Here is a 21,163-nt window from a genome sequence, read left to right as displayed (position 1 = left end):
GACTTTCCCTCCCCCTTTCTGTGGTTCCTTAAAATTGTTTTCATCTTTCCCTGCATAAGAACAGGTTGTATTTTCTGTCCTCAGTACATGACAATAAGCCACTGAATGCAAATTTTTAAGCAATTCTTACACACAACAATAAAAAGTTCTCAAAATTTTCATAGAACTCGCCATATTTCCAGTACCTAGAGATATTGAATTGATACGCATTTTGAAACCATTTTGAAACTTGTCAACCACTGGAACCACTGGACCATAGAAGCTGCTTGTTTATCAACTTAAGTCAGGTAAGAAAAAAGAATTCATTCGTGAAATGTGATTAAGTTTTATGCTGTTGAGCTGGGAAGATGCTTCTGTTTCCTACCCTGAGCTGCTGGCAATTGGGCGGTGGAAAACTTAAGAGAAAGCAAAGTCAATATAAATTATTACCAAAAAAAGCTGAACTTGAAGCTGAAAGTGGATTGCACATAGCTAACATTAGTTTCCAGCATAAAGATGACATTTATTTGTCTTTTACATCACCTCTGGCCTATATTTTCCAGTGCAAAGGGACTTGTAAATAGTTGGCTTTAATTACTGCTCAGCTGATTTAAGCAACAAGGAAAACAAGCACTATAGTCTTTTTCAAGTTGATCCATAATACGAGTTTGGACCATTAATCCAATATACATGGCAAAGGGCCTTATCGTTTGTGTGGTTTTACAATATATTTGTTGCCAGATTTATTCATTTTTGCCAGAATTATCCATAGTGACAGTATGCAGACAGCTTTGAATTACTCACTTAACAGTGAGTTTTCCAACAAAAACTTTTCTCCTCTTTAAATGTAGCAGATCACAAAATGGAATCTAGGGGAACTGATCTGTAAAAAGTTTCTGCTGTTGAAAGAGTTTTAAAAGCTTTGTCAAAATGTGTATAAGGAGCCTTCCATAGTTCCAGTTACACGTAGGTAGTCGTGTTGGTCCTGCCATAGTCAAAACAAAATAAAATAAAAAATTAATAAAAAAGGTTTTTTTAAAAAAATTGTTTTGTGTATAAGGAGTACAAACTAGATGTTCAGAAAATGTGTTCTAAAAGCTGGGGGAAATTAAGAAGTTGAATAAATTAAAAATTAAAAAGAAAGTTACTATCCTATGCACACTTATTCAGGAGTAACTAATGGAAATCAATGCATATCAGGCAGCACAGCTTATAAAAATAAAGATATGTGTTAAGCCACCAACTCCACAATGTCATCTGAAGGAAATTAAGTGTTTGAGAAAGCAAAAAAAAACAGGAATATTTATATAATTTTCCTCTTTTGGTTCCAGACATACATTACTAAAGATGGAATGACAAAATAGATTATAATATTAAAAACAACAACAGCCATTAGTGTGGCTTAGAAGTAAAAATTTAGTTAAGCCAATTTTATCAATATCAGTAGATCTCTGTCAAATGAATTCAGTTAGCACCAAGAGAGCTTTGTTTTTCATTTTTTAAAGAGATGCTACTGTGCAAGTATAGCTAATCTGACATTTGATAATATTAAGATGATTATAGCTCAGTTAAAGGGGTTCTCAGTACAAAAAAACTGGAAAATAACACCCACACACTGTGATCTTTTAAATCAGGAAATCTGACATGCAATTCCTTAACACATTATACAAAAACAAAACTCCTCTTGTTATAATGAGAAGGCAAGTTTTCCTTTAAATAAATCGATCGTTTTAATGCTTATATTAGGAAATAACTTTTAATTATGACCTATGCCTCTTAATCCAAAAGACACAAAGTACACATAACACAGCCTTAATAAAATTGTTCTGCATATTTACATTATTGTTTTAATTGTAAATATTGGCATTTAGAGCAAGTGCACTGGGGATTAATATTATTAGTTCAAACACTATAAACACTGAAAAAGAAAATGGACTGTAAGCCAGTTTTACAAGAAGCAGAAAACAGACAAATGCTGCTACTTAAGTGCAAATACGGTACTTTTTGTCGGTTCCCCCCACCCCCAAGTAAACAAAACAAGTTTTATGTGAACAATTGAGAAGCCTCAGAAGAGACACGCATGATGGAACCTTACAATGAGATGGGGGAAGGGGGAAGAAAAGAGAGGAATTCATGTTGGCTCCAGATTCTGTATGACATTCAGTTTGGCTTCTTTATCTTCCTCCTTTTCCATAAAGACATTTAGAATACTATAAAGGAAAGTGTTTTGTGTGGGGTTTTTTGTTTTTTTTTAAGAAAGTGTAATGCATTTCACAAGAAACAATTGTATAAAATACTGCCTTCACCTGTATTTTAAAAAAACACAGGGATTTTGAAAAATAGAAATTCAAGAGACATGAACCTTGTTCGCAGTTAATCAGGATTATTCCCATGTTTTCTTAAACAGAAAACTGAATTGTTTTAACCATTATAATAGTTGAATATATAATTGCTGCAACAAATAAAAGAACTGAAGTAAACACTAATCATCTCTGTTTATTGATTTACCTCAAGGCAAAAACACTTGAGTGAAGAATGTTCAGATATTTCAGCATCTTAATTTGTTGTTAACATGCAGATTATCTCTGCTAAAGTTTGTCATAAATTTCTATATTGTTTTGGTTGTCAACTGCACATGACAAGTTCAAATAAAATCTTGCATGTGCCTACAAGTTTTTTTGCCTTTCATTCATGAGGTACATGGAAGTTTTTGGATGTGGAATTGCAAACTAGAGGCTTTCAATGATTTCCGCCCCCCCATTAAAGTCAATACACAGGACTTTGAATTCATTTCATACATATTTCCTCAGACATTTCCACCAGACACACATCAATAATATTGGATGACATTAAATCATATCATAATAGTGCCAATTTCCATTTTAATTAATTAAATTAAAATTATGTGTGTGCTAAGTGGTTTTCCCCCAGAAAAATATTTTTGGGTTGATAATAGCCATTCATTGGAACACATGCATTGGCTGAAGATATAGCCATCTTCTGGGAAATGGCTTCTTGGTGATAACTCATGGTGTCTACATGAAAACATGCTGGTAAATAAAGTTTAAATAAAGTTTAAACTTGTGCAAAGAAGAAGAGAGATTCAGCACCTGAGCCAATGATTGAATTTATGAAGCATCTGTATGGCAGTTGGGAAGAAATGCATTTGCAGGAAGAAAAAGCAAGTGAAAGAAGATGACTTGTCTACTATTAAAGGAGTTGGGGCAAAAAAAAAAAATCTGCATGTTTAGCTCCTAAACAGTTTTAGTATTACTTTTCTGTCACTGTGCAGAAACAACTACTCATGATCTGTTAGAAGAAATACCTATTTTCTAGTTTTAAAAGTTTTTACATGAAGGTTCTTTTAAAAAATAGTAAGCAGTATTCTTACACTGCTTACTATTACAAATAAATTCCAAAGCAGTTTATAGAGAAAAATATATTATAATCATTTCAATAAAGAAATGAAGACAATTCTATTTATATTAAATAATGAGAGATAGGACCTTTTAAAGACAGAAAAAGAACATATTTTTTTTGCTGAGAAACAGTTTGTGAATAACACTTGATAATATTCTGTCATCTTCTGTAATTTTATGAGAAAGCAGAAACACACGTGAAAAAAGTTTGTTTTCCTGGTGAGAATTTGAAAAATAAGCATTATACATGTAAAGATGTGATAACCCTATGAAATAGGCGATGGAAAAGAATAACTCTAGTATTTTAAAGTAAGAAGGGGATAGCTTTCAGGGCAACACATTTTATAAAAATGTGTTTGCTATATAGATATGTTAATTCATATAAATTATTATATGTATTTTTGTGTTGGAGTAACGTGAGAAAGAGCAACAAGCCTGAAGCCCATCTGATAACCCAGACGTATTTTGAACCTTTGGGAACTCCCTCCCTTTTCATGTGAATTGGTGCAGCTCTCTTGTTTTCAGGTATTCAGAAAACAACAACACTTGGTATCACACAGAACTGTAGAGCTGGAAAGGACCACAAGGATCATCTAGTCCAACCCCCTACAATGCAGGAATCTCTTACCCAACATGGGGCTTGAACCCATGACCCTGAGATTAAGAGTCTCACGCTCTAGCAACTGAGCTAGAATCCCACTTGTGTAATAGCAGGAAGGTTACTTTGCCAATTCCTCCTTCCTGCTGAAAGGGGGGGGGCAGAACAGTGTGAGAGGTGGCATGGAGTGGAGAAGTGAAAGAATATTGCCTCTCAGGATCACAGTTCCTTCTGCAAATGGAAGAAGCCCTTCCATTCACAGAAGGAACATTCTGAATTTTATATATCTATATCTATATAAAATGTCATCATGACAGCAGGCCACACGAATAACTGTCGATACTTCACAGGCCACCAAGAAAAGTTTGAAGCACTTTCCAATATTAAAATTAAAGCCTCAGGACATCAACATTAGTCCAAAATACAACAGCACTACAATCAATAAATAAGCATGCATCCCACAACAGATCTACTGTTCTTGGATATTGATATAATCTAATCCAGCAGGAAAATGGTACCTGATCCAACCATAGGCATGTGCAACTAGTTAGATATAATGGCAGCTTCATATGCATCAAAGCAGCACAACGGGACTCATGTGAGCACTGCACTGCAGGTGAACATGCATTCGAGATACATATCCATGTGCCTTTTGCACACAGAATTCTGCTTCTCCTGGTTGCCTCACATAATGGGTTCGGGGAGATAATGTTAAATACATGAAACAACAACATAAGTTTAAGTAGGCTACACTAGGGTAGCTATCTTGCTAAGTTAAAAGGTCTACTGTTCTCCTCATTTTTATCAATGACTATCAAATGTCACCACTGAAGCAAGAAACTGAATGTTAATGTGATGCCAAAACTTTATTCCAGCCTTGCAATAAGGCAGTTGCCTGCCTGGTCACCTGCTCAGTCTTGCACCTGCTGCTTCTCAGTTACCTCAATTTATCCTGGGATTAGACCAATACAAGTAAGGATAGGGCAGCCGCAGCTGCCACACCATACATGCATGTATATTCAGGCAAAAGTGAAATAAAGTATTCGTGTAAATCAATTACTCCTCCTGATCTTTTCATGCATCCTTGCCACCATTGAGTAAGTGCATTCACACAGGTAGAACAGCCACAGCAATAAGAGCTAGCAGGCAGGTAACCCCATCTCAATCCTTATCTGCAGGCTGTTTTATTCAATGACTACAGAAATAAACAGATCTTTCTAGCCTATGTGCCCAGAACTGTGGTAGATTCAGCTGCTGTTGCATTTAAGCCATAAATATGTGCAAAACTTCCAAACAGTTTGTTTAACAAAGTGACAATCAGGTAGCTGCTTTTAAACTGAAACAGTATCTCAATCAGTTTTATTTTACTGAAACATTTATTGAATACAGTGGTACCTCGGGTTAAGAACTTAATTCGTTCTGGAGGTCCGTTCTTAACCTGAAACTGTTCTTAACCCGAGATACCACTTTAGCAAATGGGGCCTTCTGCTGCCACTGCACAATTTCTGTTCTCATCCTGAGGTAAAGTTTTTAACCCGAGGTACTATTTCTGGGTTAGCGGAGTCTGTAACCTGAAGCGTCTGTAACCCGAGGTACCACTGTAATGGCATAAGGAGAAGACAAGCTTTAGAAATTCTGAAAATTATTCCTTTGTTTCTAATTTCAAGAACCAATGCAACTGGTTTCTATTAAACTTTTGCTACATTTTTTATGTCTGAGACAAACTGGGCTTGGAACCAGTTGCAACAAAAAATGAAGGCTGCACAACTGGTTTATAGGGTGGGTCAGTTGTGTCTTAGCTATAATCGCTGCCAGCACCCCTCTTCTTACAGCTCCCAGATCAGAGGTGATTTGGTATAAGGAATACTGGACTGTAGCCACTGGCTCCATGGTGCCCTCCCTCTTTGCACAGGGCTGGTTAGAGGACTCTGCCAGAGTTTAGCGTTACTGAACTCTGAATCAACATTACATTCAACCCAGGGGTCCTGGTTTTAAACAAACTCAACACAGCGGGTTAATGTAATAAGCTAGTTTCATAATAACACTGTTACCTCGTTGTTATGAAACTTAAGAGAGTTTGCTGTATAAACCAGGGTCCCTGGGAACACAAAAGTGAAACTAAACTCTGAAACAGTACTCCTCCCAGCCTTGCAGGAGAATGAGAGGAATTAAATTCTTGAAATTTAAGTGTGTTAACTGGCTTGTTCTTCCTTATCACAGAATTGGAAGGGACCCTAAGGATCTCATCTAGTCCAACCTCCTGCAATGCAGGAATATGCAGCTGTCACTTACAGGGATTGAACCTGCAACCTTGGTGTTATCAGCACCAGGCTCTAACCAACTGAGCTAAACAGATGTCACTTCAATAATCAAACTAGAATATATTGAATTTGCGAAAAACTTAATAGTAAGGATTTTGGCAAAACCAGTCAGCACCAGAAAAGTTCTAAACCACTCTAAGTACCATATCCCCAAAATAGCTAAACATGCACCAAACTGATGGGCAACTCCCTCCCCCCCCTCTCTCTCACACACAAAAAAACCACAAACAGATGCAGCATGCAAGCCTCTGCTATCTACACAGGTTGTACAAAGGCTGCCCTTGCTAAAAGGTTGGGCAATCCCTTTTCTCATGAATGTTTTTCTCCATTTTTTTCCTACCCACAAACTAGTGGATGTTCATAAATGAACTGATCTTGTGGTAACCACTTAATGAAGGCAGGCTGACTTTAAGCTAGTGGGTTTTAAAACCTATCTATAAACCAGAATATTCCTAAGAGAAAATGACTGTAGTAAAACTTGGAAGAAAGAGAGAAAAGGGTTTGGGAAAAGACTTGGAATCAAAAGGCTGGCCAAAAGGTAGGAACAGCAGCCCTGACTGAGGTGCAGAGCATTATCTGAGGCACCTCGAGGGGACCAAAATGTGAAAGACAGATGCTGGTCTGCTCAAGCTGATTCTGGAGGATTAGTTTCTGGGTGTTTTAAGTGGAAGCAGCTGGGATCCTCTGCAGGAGACTCCCTTGAACGGAAAATGCAGTTTGCAGAATGACAAGTCGATCTTGAATGTTGGCGAGACAGAGAGGCCAATGCCAATAAATTGGAGAGAATAAGCAGCACGAAAAGGTGGGGGGCAGGGTGGAAATGCTGTTTGCCACAGGTTTCCTGAACACATAATGAATAGCCAGCATCTATAAATGGCAGGGCAAGGAATCCTGAAACAATGGTGAACAGAGGAGTGCAGCTATCCTACAGGCAACACAACCAACAGAAGGCTTGGTGAGCTCCCATCAGGAAATGGATCACAAGATTTCAGGGACCTAAGAAGAATTCCATCTTTCATTTAAAGACAGACACAAGAGTAAATTTTAAAACCATTTGACTGCTTTCTCCATTATCTCCCTTCTTCCAGAAACATTTCTGTACTATCTGGAAAGTGACCAATGGGTTGGACAAGAATAGCATATTTTAATTCTATTCTGCAAACTTGACAATAGGAGGGTGGCAATAACACTGAAGATGATACAATTGGCTGCAAAGCAATTATGCATGCCAAGTTCTATAATCCTCAAAGACTGCCTCTCCCCACATGAACCAACCTGGACCCTGCACAATAATAATCTGAGGTCCTTTTTCGTGAGCTTCCTCCATGAGAGGTCCCGAGGGTAACAACACGAGAACAGGCCTTTTCTGCGATGATTCCCCAAATGTGGGGTGACCACCCAAAGTAAGGCTTGCTGGCTTTTGCAAGTCAAAAGGCATCACTGACAGCTTTCTATATACTTACGTAAGTTTGTTCTTGGTATGAGCTTTCGTGTGCATGCACACTTCTTCAGATACACTGAAAACAGAAGTCACCAGTCCCTTATATATAGTGAGAGGGTGGGGAGGGGTATGACTGAGAAGGGTGGTGGGAATGGGTGACAGGCTGATAGCACCACAGTTTTAATGGGACAATGATTTAATGAAATAACATGAAATTATATTAACACTGGCAAAATAGTATGGTTCTTTTAAAGAGCAAGCAATAGGTGGCTAGCTAAACTTAGGAAACTGATCAAATTTAAGTAAAATGCTCTCTAGTTGTCTCAAGAATTTGAGTTCTTCATCCTCTCAATCATCCCAGCATCCTTATACATCAAATAAAATATATGTTGTTGAAAGCAATGCTCTGGTTTCACATAGCAGTTGCTAAAAAGGACTGGAAGCGAAAGGAAAGTCCAATGCTGTAAGGAAAAGTATTGCATAGGAACCTGGAATGTAAGAACCATGAACCTTGGTAAGCTGGATGTGGTCAAAAATGAGATGGCAAGAATAAACATTGACATCCTAGGCATCAGTGAACTAAAATGGACGGGAATGGGCGAATTCAGTTCAGATGACTCATATCTACTACTGCGGGCAGGAATCCCGTAAAAGAAATGGAGTGGCTCTCATAGTCAACAAAAGAGTGGCGAAAGCTGTACTGGGATGCAATTTCAAAAATGATAGATTGATCTCGATACGAATCCAAGGCAGTCCTTTTAACATCACAGTAATCCAAGTTTATGCACCAACTTCCAGTGCTGAAGAAACTGAAATTGACCAATTCTATGAAGACTTACAACACCTTATAGAAATGACACCAAAGAAGGATGTTCTTCTCATTATAGGGGATTGGAATGCTAAAGTAGGGAGTCAAGAGATAAAAGGAACAACTGGCAAGTTTGGCCTTGGAGTTCAAAATGAAGCAGGGCAAAGGCTTATAGAGTTCTGTCAAGAGAACAAGCTGGTCATCACAACACTCTTTTCCAACAACACAAGAGACGACTCTACACATGGACATCACCAGATGGGCAACATCGAAATCAGATTGATTATATTCTCTGCAGCCAAGATGGAGAAGCTCTATACACTCTGCAAAAACAAGGACCTGGAGCTGACTGTGGCTCTGATCATCAGCTTCTTATAGCAAAATTCCAGCTTAAACTGAAGAAAGTAGGAAAAACCACTGGGCCAGTAAGATACAATCTAAATCAAATTCCTTATAATACACAGTTGAAGTGGAAAAACAGGTTTACGGACTTAGATTGGTGGATAGAGTGCCTGAAGAACTGTGGATGGAGGCTCGTAACATTATACAGGAGGCAGCAACGAAAACCATCCCAATGAAAAAGAAATGCAAGAAGCAAGTGGCTGTCCAATGAGGCCTTAAAAATAGTGGGGGAGAGAAGGCAAGCAAATGCGAGGGAGATAGTGAAAGATACAGGAAATTGAATGCAGATTTCCAAGAATAGCAAGGAGAGACAAGAGGGCCTTTCTAAACGAACAATGCAAAGAAATAGAGGAAAATAACAGAATGGGAAAAAACCAGAGATCTGTTCAAGAAAATTGGAGATATGAAAGGAACATTTCGTACAAAGATTACCACAATTAAGGACAAAGTGGAAAGGACCTAACAGAAGCAGAAGACATCAAGAAGAGGTGGCAAGAATACACAGAGGAACTATACCAGAAAGATATAGAGGTTCTCATACACCCCAGGTAGTGTGGTTGCTGACCTTGAGCCAGACATCCTGGAGAGTGAAGTCAAATGGGCCTTAGAAAGCCTGCTAACAACAAGGCCAGTGGAAGTGATGATATTCCAGCTGAACTATTTAAAATCCTAAAAGATGATGCTGTTAAGGTGCTACACTCAATATGCCAACAAGTCTGGAAACTCAGCAGTGGCCAGAGGATTGGAGAAGATCAGTTTACATCCCAATCCCAAGAAGGGCAGTGCCAAGAATGCTCTAACTACCGCACAATTGCACTCATTTCACACGCTAGCAAGGTTATGCTTAAATTCTACAAGGCAGGCTTAAGCAGTACGTGGACCGAGAACTCCCCAGAAGTGCAAGCTGGATTTCGAAGGGGCAGAGGAACCCGAGACCAAATTGCAAACATGCGCTGGATTATGGAGGAAAGCTAGAGAGTTCCAGAAAAACATCTACTTCTGCTTCATTGACTACGCAAAAGCATTTGACTGTGTCGACCACAGCCAAACTATGGCAAGTTCTTAAAGAAATGGGAGTGCCTGATCACCTCATCCGTCTCCTGAGAAATCTGTATGTGGGACAAGAAGCTACAGTTAGAACTGGATATGGAATAACTGATTGGTTCAAAATGGGAAAGGAGTACGACAAGGCTGTATATTGTCCCCTGCTTATTTAACTTATATGCAGAATTCATCATGCGAAAGGCTGGGCTGGCTGAATCCCAAACCGGAATTAAGATTGCCGGAAAAATATCAACAACCTCAGATATGCTGATGATACAACCTTGATGGCAGAAAGTGAGGAGGAATTGAAGAACCTTTTAATGAGGGTGAAAGAGGAAAGCGCAAAATATGGTCTGAAGCTCAACATCAAAAAAACTAAGATCATGGCCACTGGTCCCATCACCTCCTGGCAAATAGAAGGGGAAGAAATGGAGGCAGTGAGAGATTTCACTTTCTTGGGTTCCATGATCACTGCAGATGGTGACAGCAGTCACGAAATTAGAAGACGCCTGCTTCTTGGGAGAAAGCAATGACAAACCTAGACAGCATCTTAAAAAAGCAAAGACATCACCTTGCCGACAAAGGTCCGTATAGTTAAAGCTATGGTTTTTTCCAGTAGTAATGTACGGAAGTGAGAGCTGGACCATCAAGAAGGCTGATCGCCGAAGAATTGATGCTTTTGAATTATGGTGCTGGAGGAGACTCTTGAGAGTCCCATGGACTGCAAGAAGATCAAACCTATCCATTCTCAAGGAAATCGGCCCTGAGTGCTCACTAGAAGGACAGATCCTGAAGTTGAGGCTCCAGTACTTTGGCCACCTCATGAGAAGAGAAGACTCCCTGGAAAAGACCCTGATGTTGGGAAAGATTGAGGGCACAAGGAGAAGGGGACGACAGAGGATGAGATGGTTGGACAGTATTCTCGAAGCTACTAACATGAGTTTGGCCAAGCTGCGGGAGGCAGTGGAGGATAGGCGTGCCTGGCGTGCTCTGGTCCATGGGGTCACGAAGAGTCGGACACGACTGAACGACTGAACAACAACAACAAAAAGGACTCACATTTGTTATTTTATTTATATGCCACCTTTCTCCTAAAGGAGCCCAGGGCAGCAAGTGATAAAACACAACACCTAAAATGTTTCCGAAATTGATGTGGGTGGGAACACCAGTCTTATTTTAAGAAAATTTCCTTTTTTATATATATTCTACTAAGCATTTGGCAAATTTTGGTTTCCCTGAATTACTAACTTGTTTTCAGTAAGTGCCGTTACCATTACATCCGAAGAAAACAATATATATATATATATATATATATATATATATATATATATATATATATATATCCGCCCACACTCTGTTTTAAAGGTACTAGTGGTGAGTCAGATTGAAGCACCAAGGGCCACTCATTGTTCAAGCTTTGCATTTTTCCATAATGTTGGGATATAGGTCCATAGGGCATCATGAATTTTCATCCCTTGAATATATTGTTTGTCTGAAAAGGATCAAGCTCTGTTCTCAGCCAAACTGCCTTTTAATCTTTCTTTAATGGTTGTAAGCAGCAATATTTTTCCTCACCTGCATCTGATGAGAACAACCTTTTACAGCATCTTGTCAATCACACAGTAAGTCAAATACTTTTGTACCGTCACCTTTATATAAAAAGAAACCACATTGTTCAAATGATATTCTTTTCCTCTTCCCTCTAGTCCTGTAAGAACTCAGGGCTTGCAACTAAAAGCTACTCTAGAATTATTGCTTAGGACAGTGGTTCCCAGTCTTTTAGGTATAGCGATCTATAAGTCCAGGTTCACCGGGTTTAATATCCCATCCATTTATTGTCACGTGAGTTTTTGGACCTTCCAAACTGCCGACTTCCCTCAACAGCCATCGGCTTTATGCCTTTTAATTGCAACATTGCTTGTTTTATAACCTATACTTAAGGCAACCCAGCAAAAAAAGGACATATCACCCCTATTAATGTGTAATTTGTTGAAACATTTAAGAGTAATTCCAAATATTTAGAGTTATTCACAGTTTTGTTACAGGAATGTTAAGAACATCAATCATCTGATTGCAGGATATTGCTTCATAAGGTATAAAAAAATTATTCTACAAAGCATCCAGTTACTCAAGGAGCATTAGATTCCTCCCCCCCCCAAAAAAATTCTAATCACTCCTGGTCACACTGTTAACTAACACTAGCAGCAGATCCAGTGGTGGTTCACTGCGGGTGTTTGTACAAGGAGTTGGTTTTAGTGACTGTTGCAGCTCGTCTCTGATGCGCAGGTGCTGAAGGTCGTGCATCAGAGACAAGCTGTGGGGGACACTCCGGGGGGGGGGGAGTCCCTGTGCAAGCACCTTGTGGTGCAACAGTCATTGGAACCATCACTAGTTGCCAGAGTGGTTCTCAAGTGTCAAAATGTAAGATTTTTCCAGTGTTTGGTTGCAAGTGCCAAAACATGCCAACATGACAAAAAAAAGTTGCAAGAGGTATTCATCATACCAGTTGAAGACTGTAAGCAATACCGTAATTATTTCAGGTTTACATATGAAGCCCATGGGCCACAGGTTCAGAAACAGTGCTTTAGGGACCACCTCCCAGTGTGTTTTCTTAGTTTACAACTGCTGTCAGAGACAATTAATTTATGTGCATTTAAATAACTAAGCATATACAAAAGCAAGAACCACTGGTGCCCTTCCTCCAGATGCACAGGCTAGAGGAAACAGCCAACCAATTTGCAAAGGCAGAATTAAGAAGTTAGGGTTTTGTTTTGCTTTTTTTTTAGACTTCTATAAGAGAACAATTTGTCATTAGAACACCCTCCATTTAGGAAACAAGTCATACATATTCTCCTTTTTTATGTGCACATCCAAACCCTAAGGTTATTCGGTCACTGGTAGTTAAGGGCACAATTCCAAAAGGTTCGCCATGTTAGTCTGCTGAAACAAAACACAATATAGCACTTTAGATGGATCTACAAGCAAGTTCTTCAATTTACACAAGCTCTTGTGAAAAACTATGCACAAACTGACTCTCAAACATCTTATGGGCCAACAGAATTTATACATGATAACCTATATTTTCCTTATTCACAGGTCCTTATAAACTACCCTTTGCATTTGAAGAGGCACTGGGTGCAAGGGGGGGATGCTTTGGTTGCTGCTGGCCCTGCCTGGGAGACACGCAAGCTCCCAACATCCGCATCATGTATAGGTGTCTCTGGGGAAAGGCTACACAAGGAGGATTCTACTGAACATGAGTTATTTATACAGAAAGGTTTTCTTCTGCAGCTGCCCATGTATTATTGTTTGAGGCAGGGGAAGCCATGGGATTACAGGGACAGTGGCAAAACCTCTTTATATATACATTTCCCAACAGTAATTTAAGCTATTTAAATTTAAAATCTTTTTTGGTTGCAGAGCAACAATCAGAAAACCGCCAAAGTCTATAAAGATATCAATCAGATTCTGAATGATAGAAGAAACAGCACTTTCCCATAGAAAATTGCTTAGACATCGAAGGCACAACATCCTCCTTTTTCCATGAAATAACAAAGCACATTTTCTGCCCATGTAGGATTTATATTTTAAAAACAGCAATGGCAAGAAAACTACTAGCAGCCTGCATTTTGTTCATAAAAAAACACTGCTTCTACAACTGATATTGGAGTCTATGTACATGTGCATATACAAACTCACGCACATGGAGGAACACTTATGCAGATGGAGGAACAATATTTCATGTAATGGCACATACATTGTTACCAAAAAGAAGAGGGGTTGCATTTCTTTATGTAATGAACAATGCCACTACACAGAGAACATTTGCATTTGTAAAGAAACAGCACAAGAGGCACTGGTTTAATAATTAAACTTTAATTAGGAAACATACTAGCAATTTCAGCACATGATCTCAGGAGTCACTGAGTACACAATCATGGTTAGATCCTTACACAGGAAATTTGTGTTACTGGTGTCAGTGTTGCAGTTAATGAGAATGAGAAGTAATTGGGCAAAGAAGTTGCAAGACCAGATTCCAAGTTATATTACAAACTGCTAAAGACTCTTTATGGTACGTGTAACACAATATGCTTGCTATATTTAATACAAAACAAAAATTCTTCCATGATGGTCCTTTTAATTCCAGACATATATTTTCCAAGCACAGTATAATTAATTAACTTGTTACTCTTAAACTACATTTAAAAATAAGTAAATGGTTTGGAGACTTTGATGTTTTGCAACCAAATAGGCTGGCTAATTTTTCCATTCCAGTTCCCATTCCAGTCTTTAAACTATCTTAATCTCCTGCCCTCAGATGTTGACCTTGTAGGAACAAGGGTCATAGGTTAGAAGAGACAGACCGCAAAAGATCTGGACTATCAATTCATGCCTGAAAGATTTCTCTCCTACAAAAGAAACCACTAAAAAGCAAATTCCAAAATCTGACAAAACAAGCCTTAGAAAGCACAAGCCCACTACAACATTTATGAAACTTGCTGAAATGCTGCTATTTTTAAATGCCTAAAATGGCTAGCACTTTTAAGCAGCATTTCAACATATTCATTATAAAATATTACCAAAATCTGCCTTCTTACCAGGGGTGGGAGAGGGGGGAACTGCAATTGTGCTTTAATAATTCTGAAATCTAATTAAGGTCAGTTAAAAGGCTTACATGTTTTATTTTCTTCTACCCTGTTTACTGAGGTTTTCAGTTGTCGATGATGCGTATATAGAGCTATTTATTTCTAAACAATAGATTCCTTTAAAATGTTGGGGCATTGGACCAGTCTGCTTATCAGTGACAGCGCAACACATTTCATTTTAGCTGCATTTTAACAATTATGCAGCTTCTCTTTGAATCACTTGCAGAAAAACAAAGTGTCTCTCTCTTCAAAACACTTCACCACACTTTACTTGCACAAATTAAGCACTCCTTCAAAAGAGGCTTAATAAATTATAATGCTTATGTTTAAAAACGTAAGACTAGAAATCAACCCTGCTTGGCTCAAGCTAACCCAGCAATCAACTTTCTGGCTTCCAAATTATGAAGAGTTAATTCTGCATCTTGCCTGTCTGCCATGGAGCTCAAAGTAGTGTTTTGACATTTTTTGACGTAGGTCAGGCTGATCGATAGGAGCAAGCTAGCCAGGCCACCTAGTGAATGGGGACGGAAATACAGGCTTTCCACATCAAAACCCAGCATTCTATTTTTCTAATTAAAAATAAAAATAAAAGCAAAAAGCAACTCTACTCACACTTTAATCCTTCCACAGCAATTTTGCAAGTCTTCAACACTACACTTACTCAGTTCACAGATATAACAGACTAGCATGTCAGAGAACAGGGTTCACATAACCATCCCCACCAACAGAAGCCCACTTGTGTGATGGGACTTTCCAACCTCTCTTGTCCCCCAATATCAGCTCTCAGAGGGTCAGGAGAACCCCAAGAACAGTGGGGCAAAAAAGGGGGAGATTGTACCATCCAGCAAGCTAAAATGCTGGAAGAGGAAATGATGGAAGAGTGAGACACTTAATTCTTCCCAAAGTTGGGTCCTCACCACTACAGTGTGCTAAAATTATGAGGCAAAGGCAACCAAATCCACAAGTAGTTGAATTCCTGAGAGCTACTCCCAATTCTAGCAAAGCAACCTCTTTTCATAGCCTTCTTAAAACAATTGTTAAGGAGCTAGTTCCCATCTGTTGCTTTTAACTGAGGTATAAGGAACTGGTGGCCCGACAGATGTTGTTGTTGTTTAGTCGTTTAGTCCTGTCTGACTCTTTGTGATCCCATGGACCAGAGCACGCCAGGCACTCCAGTCTTCCACTGCCTCCCACAGTTTGGTCAGACTCATGTTGGTAACTGTCCAACCATCTCATCCTCTGTCGTCCCCTTCTCCTTGTGCCCTCCATCTTTCCCAACATCAGGGTCTTTTCCAGGGAGTCTTCTCTTCTCATGAGGTGGCCAAAGTATTGGAGCCTCAGCTTACTGAGCTACAACTCCTATCATCCCTTTTTAAAGTCCCCCACCCCTAAATATCAACATGGCATTTAATTCTAAAGCCAAAACAGAAAGTGTTTGTGGACATGGATAATTCTAAATTTATATGCAACAAGTTCCCCAGAAAGCCTCGTTTTCTCGCACTGATCTCAGGTGTTCAGCTGTTTTTCTATTAGTTCATTTTGTTGCAGCCAAGCTTCCATGCAGACGTTGTCTAAAGCTTTCCGTTTACGAGCTATAACGAGTCTTGCTATAACCAGGATCAGAGTTATTGTGTTATTTATACTTCAGCTCTTTTAAGCTTCCCTCAAGCAGAGTTAACAGTGCTGAGGGACACATGGGACTGTCTGTCCTGTGATTATTATACTAATCTTCCAGGATACCATGAACCAAAACCACAGTAATTGATATGTTACATGACCACCACATGTGGTAAAACATGCCCGAATTTGATCATATTCCCTCCGACATTAGGACTTGTCCAGTAACTCCCATTATCCTTAATCATAGGCCATGCTATTTGGGTCTGATGGGAACTGGGAGTCCAACAACATCCAGAGGACCACAAGGTTTAGTAGAGCCAATGGGAATGGTAGTTTAGTTTTGTTAGTATAGAATAAATAAATAAATATTTGCTTTCACTCCACAAGGAGTATTAGCCGAAGAGGACTTTTGCCACATGCACAGGGATGTGAATTGTGGCTACTCTATCCAACATAAATACTGGCAGAAGCAGCTCTATAAATTTGTGATAATTCTAAATAGGATTTTTTTAAAAAAATCAATCTTTCAACATGCAAGCAATTTAAAGCGCATGTATCAGATATATCAATATGACAGACGAAATCAAAGTAGCCCAGTTAACTTTGATGTAAAGGGTACTGCAGCATTAATGGCAGGCAATGAAACGAGAGCAGTCTGTGGTTTGCTATTGTTTGCCAACCTGTCTGAAGTACATTAAATTGATCAGCATTTAAACTGTCCGAAACTTAAAGGGTGGAAAGCAATTCTACCCACCTCTTAAGCCACCGAAGAATATTCCTTGAAAAACTGGGTGTAATTTAAATCACTTCTCACACCCTTCTCTGAATGCAGTTCTTGACAAAGGCTCCATGCTATGAGAACAAATACTAAATTTAAAACTATAAATAAATGTGGATCAAATAAAAGAATTTGCTTAACTCAAAATATGGTCCACGGGCCTTTAAGCAGAGCAGGTGTGAGGGAAAGAGGTGGGTCAGGATTTCCCCCTCCTGGCCCTGCCTTGCCTTGCCTTCCGGCATGTCTCTCCCCACATGTGTCTGCATCCCTTGATCCCCAGCCACCATGCTGCTCACTCATGCCCTGCGCTCTGCTGCCCTCTCTGCTGTGGTGCGCTGCCCAATCCAGCCCTGGCCACTGTTGTCCTTGCAGCCCAGCTCGGCGGCCCCAGCTGCATCCTCCTGCAGGGCTCGCCCTCCGTCTCCTGCACCTGTGGGGGCCTCCACACTGAAGGTGAGCTACACGCGGAGGGCGGGGGAATAAGGACACTTGCAAGGAATGCAGGGCTCCAACACTTACTCACGAGGAAGCCCCCCCTCCCTTGGGGCCACTGAGGATCACGTCCGAGGAAAAAGATGGCGACCATCATCCTAGCGTGTTTTTGTAGTGGGAAAAGTGCTTGGGGGCTGGGCTTCGAGCCAAGGCATGCTTGCTTGCGAGGAATCCCCCTCGGCATCGGGTTGCTCACAAGTAAACATCTGCCTGCCATCCAAGAGGAGCCCAGGCAGAGGCAGGCTTTGAAAAAAAAGGGGGGGTATGGGTCCCCCGACCCCCCCCCCCGAAGCAGGACTGAGCAGTTACTGAATTTCCATCCCACATTTTTTCTCTCAGGAGCTCAAGGTCTGTGGTTTTCGCCCTCCGCATTTATTCCCCACAACCCCCAATGAGACACATTGAAATCAAGCAGCCTCACTAATTTCTATGCATCTCTCCCCTCTGAGACATATCTTAATCTCAGGAACCATGCACTCAAAATTGCAACCATCTTTGGCAGCACCTATGTCTGTGAACAGACCTTTTCCTGAATGAAACATCAGAAATCTGCAACCAGATCCAGACTAACTGATGAACACTTGCATCACTTGCTACGACTAGCAGTGACAAATATAGAACCAGATATTGACCATCTCATTAGCCAAAAGCAGGCCCATACTTCCCATTGAAATACTTATAAGTTTATGATTCAAGTGGCCGTGTTGGTCTGACGCAGTTGAAATAATTTATTTATTTTTTATTTTTATAAGTTTATGTTGATTAAATTCGTTCTTCATTTTAAATATTGTATTGTTTTTCCTGTTTTTTGTGCACTACAAATAAAATATGTGCAGTGTGCATAGGAATTCGTTCATATTTTTTTCAAACTATAGTCCAGCCCCCAACAGTGTCTGAGGGACAGTGAACTGGCCTCCTGTTTAAAAAGTTGAGGACCCCTGGCTTAACTATATATGCCTATATTTCACAGTAATCTTTTATAGTCTCTGCAGTCCTATCCTGCTCTGCTAGCTCGTGAGAGCCTTGATAACTTCTTTCTATACTCTTTTCTACTGGAAATGTCTTTCTGAAACTACTCAGTGGGGGTCATATCACATACTTATATTGAATCTCTACATCAATACCAATTGTTTTATTAATATTCCATAGGAGCATGCATTATGAAATGTCTATAGTCCACTACACTTGTAATCAGCTCAAGGTCCTTTTTCTTGGTATTAAAGTATATGAATCCTTTTATCAGTTGCTAATCATCAAAGCAGATGCTTGTTATTCTGAATGGCAAAACCATCTTTTAAGAACTAACAAAACGGAGGGTTAGGCATAAGGGGCTGAATATTCTTATCCCTCTCTTCAGGTACATTGCAGTGACTCATTGCTTTCCCTGTACACCTTCAATGGTGTTCAGAAGAACAGGATATGTTAGGACTAATGGACTATTTAGGGTGGAAGGAGAAGAGAACTGCCGGTAGGTTGACGAATGGAGGATGCAGACAGACACAGACAAAAGACTGGGAGTAAATGGGCACTGTGGGTAGTGTCTGCATCAACATGCACATAGGAAAGGAGGAAATTCCTACATTTATGAGCAAACATACATAGAATTATCCTTTGCAATAGTTTGTTTAAACCAGAAATAGGGAACATGTGGTCTTCCGGATACTGTTGGCTAGTTGTCAGGGATTCATAGTCAGCTGGTCTACAAACAACAGGAAGCCCACAGTGTTCTGTTCTGGAAAACAGGTTTAGTTATGTATTATAGGTCAGAGCTATAGCTTCTTATGATGGGAAACAAGAGACCTTTCATTTTCTTCCACATAATTTTATAGAGCCACTTGGTTTTGTATGCTTTGTGGTATTTTATGCATTGTGATTTTCTATTATTTTTAATGATTATGGATTAGTAATTCTTTATTGTAATTGTAAACTGTTTAATTATTATTTTCTGATGTTTAATTTTACTGTTTACTATTGGATTCTAACAGATTATTCAATGTTGCTTTATTTGATATAACTTACCGGTATTTTAAAGTCCTTGTGGCTTTTTATATTGGATATCAGATTGTTACTATTAATGTTTGATGTTTCATTATTATTTGTATGTGTGTTGGAAGCCACCCAGAGTGGCTGGTGGGGCAACCCAGCCAGATGGGTGGGGTATAAATAATTTTTTAATATATATATATATTATTATAATTTTAACTTAAAATGGATAAAACACACTACATTAAAGTTTAGTGAAACCAACCATAAACCAACCTAGATCTCTATATTTTCTGTTTCAGCTGTTCCTTGATCTTAATAATAGCGCCAGAAGCACATTTTCAGATTTCAATACACACAAATACTCTGCCCTTAACACCACAACAGCTGACATTATCTGAATAATTATTACAGAAATCTACACAGTGTAATCTTTTCAATAGGTTCCATTCTCAGCTGAGCATTGTTTCACCACACCTGCCTCTGGTAGGAGCTCTTTCTCTCTCTGCCCTTCCCCCTTCTATCTCTGTTCCTAGCCCACCTGAAGTCCTGAAATACTAAGGACCTGTCATTATTCTGTTGCATAATATGAAAGAAATTCCTCAACCAATATGAGCTGGCAGAACATGTTGACCTCTGCGTGTAACACTAAAATTACTTTTTGAGCCAAAGACATGTGGCAGGACATATATACAGCACAGTACATTTATGTGAGAACCCATTTCCAGTACCAGAACCTAATGCGAAATGCAACAAATCATCGTGGCAAGAGTGCTCTTACACATATGTAAAGTCCCACAGAGCAAACACATGTTGTACATGTGGGACAGATTGGTCCATCTTGATAATTATTGTCAACACTGCCTGGAACTGGCTTCCCCGGGTTTCAGATCGGGCGTCACCCAGTCCTACCCGAAGAGGCCATGGATTGAGCCCAAAACCTTCTGCATGCAAACCACCAAGCTACAGCTCTTCCTCATGGAAAGAATCAGAAGATGCCATTTCCAGAATCACAAGTTAAACCATCCACATCCTTATCTTTGCATGACTGCATCTGAGTCTGCAGAGAAGCACCGCATAAAAGGTTTCCAAAAGATGTAAAAACAGAAAGAAAGAAAATATTTACCTATCTCCCTTTGGTTTTCTTTTCTGTACTGTTTTTCCTTTGGGTCGTCTCTCACTTCCTAAACAGGGAATCCCACCTGGACCTGTTACCCGTATTGATTCAAGTCCTTTGGAAGATTTCTTAAAAGTAAATTCCACTGGTTCTCCTTCTTTTAGGCTTCTAAATCCTTCCATGTAAAGCTTGCTCTGTGAACAGGAAACATATTCTTAGTCACCATAGACTTAGGGAAAATAGAACAATACTGAAGTGTGTCAAAAAACAAAACAAAACCTGACAACATAATTATATTTCTGAAATATAAAAACTGACTTCTTTTATGAACATACTTAGGCACATTTAATTATCTTTTTTGCTTAATTGATTTAAATGAACTTCTAGCAGAACAAAGGGTACCTGGGACACTACACTACAATTGGTACCATTTCATTGTGTTTACAGATTAGATGTGGATTTCAGCAGGGTTTCACGGTGGATGTAACTAATAATTATTATGGGTTTAATTTTTT

The 21,163-nt window shown here is 39.4% G+C and overlaps 1 protein-coding gene across 8 annotated transcripts in view; it reads right to left on the bottom strand.

The window, feature by feature from the left end:
• Positions 1 to 21,163, bottom strand: part of LIN28B (lin-28 homolog B) — an 88,622-nt gene that overhangs the window by 8,961 nt on the left and 58,498 nt on the right. For all 8 annotated transcript variants that reach the window (XM_033143506.1, XM_033143509.1, XM_033143507.1 and 5 more), the window contains one exon: positions 20,658 to 20,842. In XM_033143506.1, the coding sequence (XP_032999397.1) occupies positions 20,658 to 20,842 (185 nt within the window). The remainder of the gene's footprint in view (positions 1 to 20,657; positions 20,843 to 21,163) is intronic.

Source organism: Lacerta agilis, chromosome 3 (assembly GCF_009819535.1).
Source record: "Lacerta agilis isolate rLacAgi1 chromosome 3, rLacAgi1.pri, whole genome shotgun sequence".
NCBI lineage: Eukaryota > Metazoa > Chordata > Lepidosauria > Squamata > Lacertidae > Lacerta > Lacerta agilis.
The sequence above is the reverse complement of the archived record's forward strand: the minus strand, read 5'-3'. Positions and strand labels throughout refer to the sequence as shown.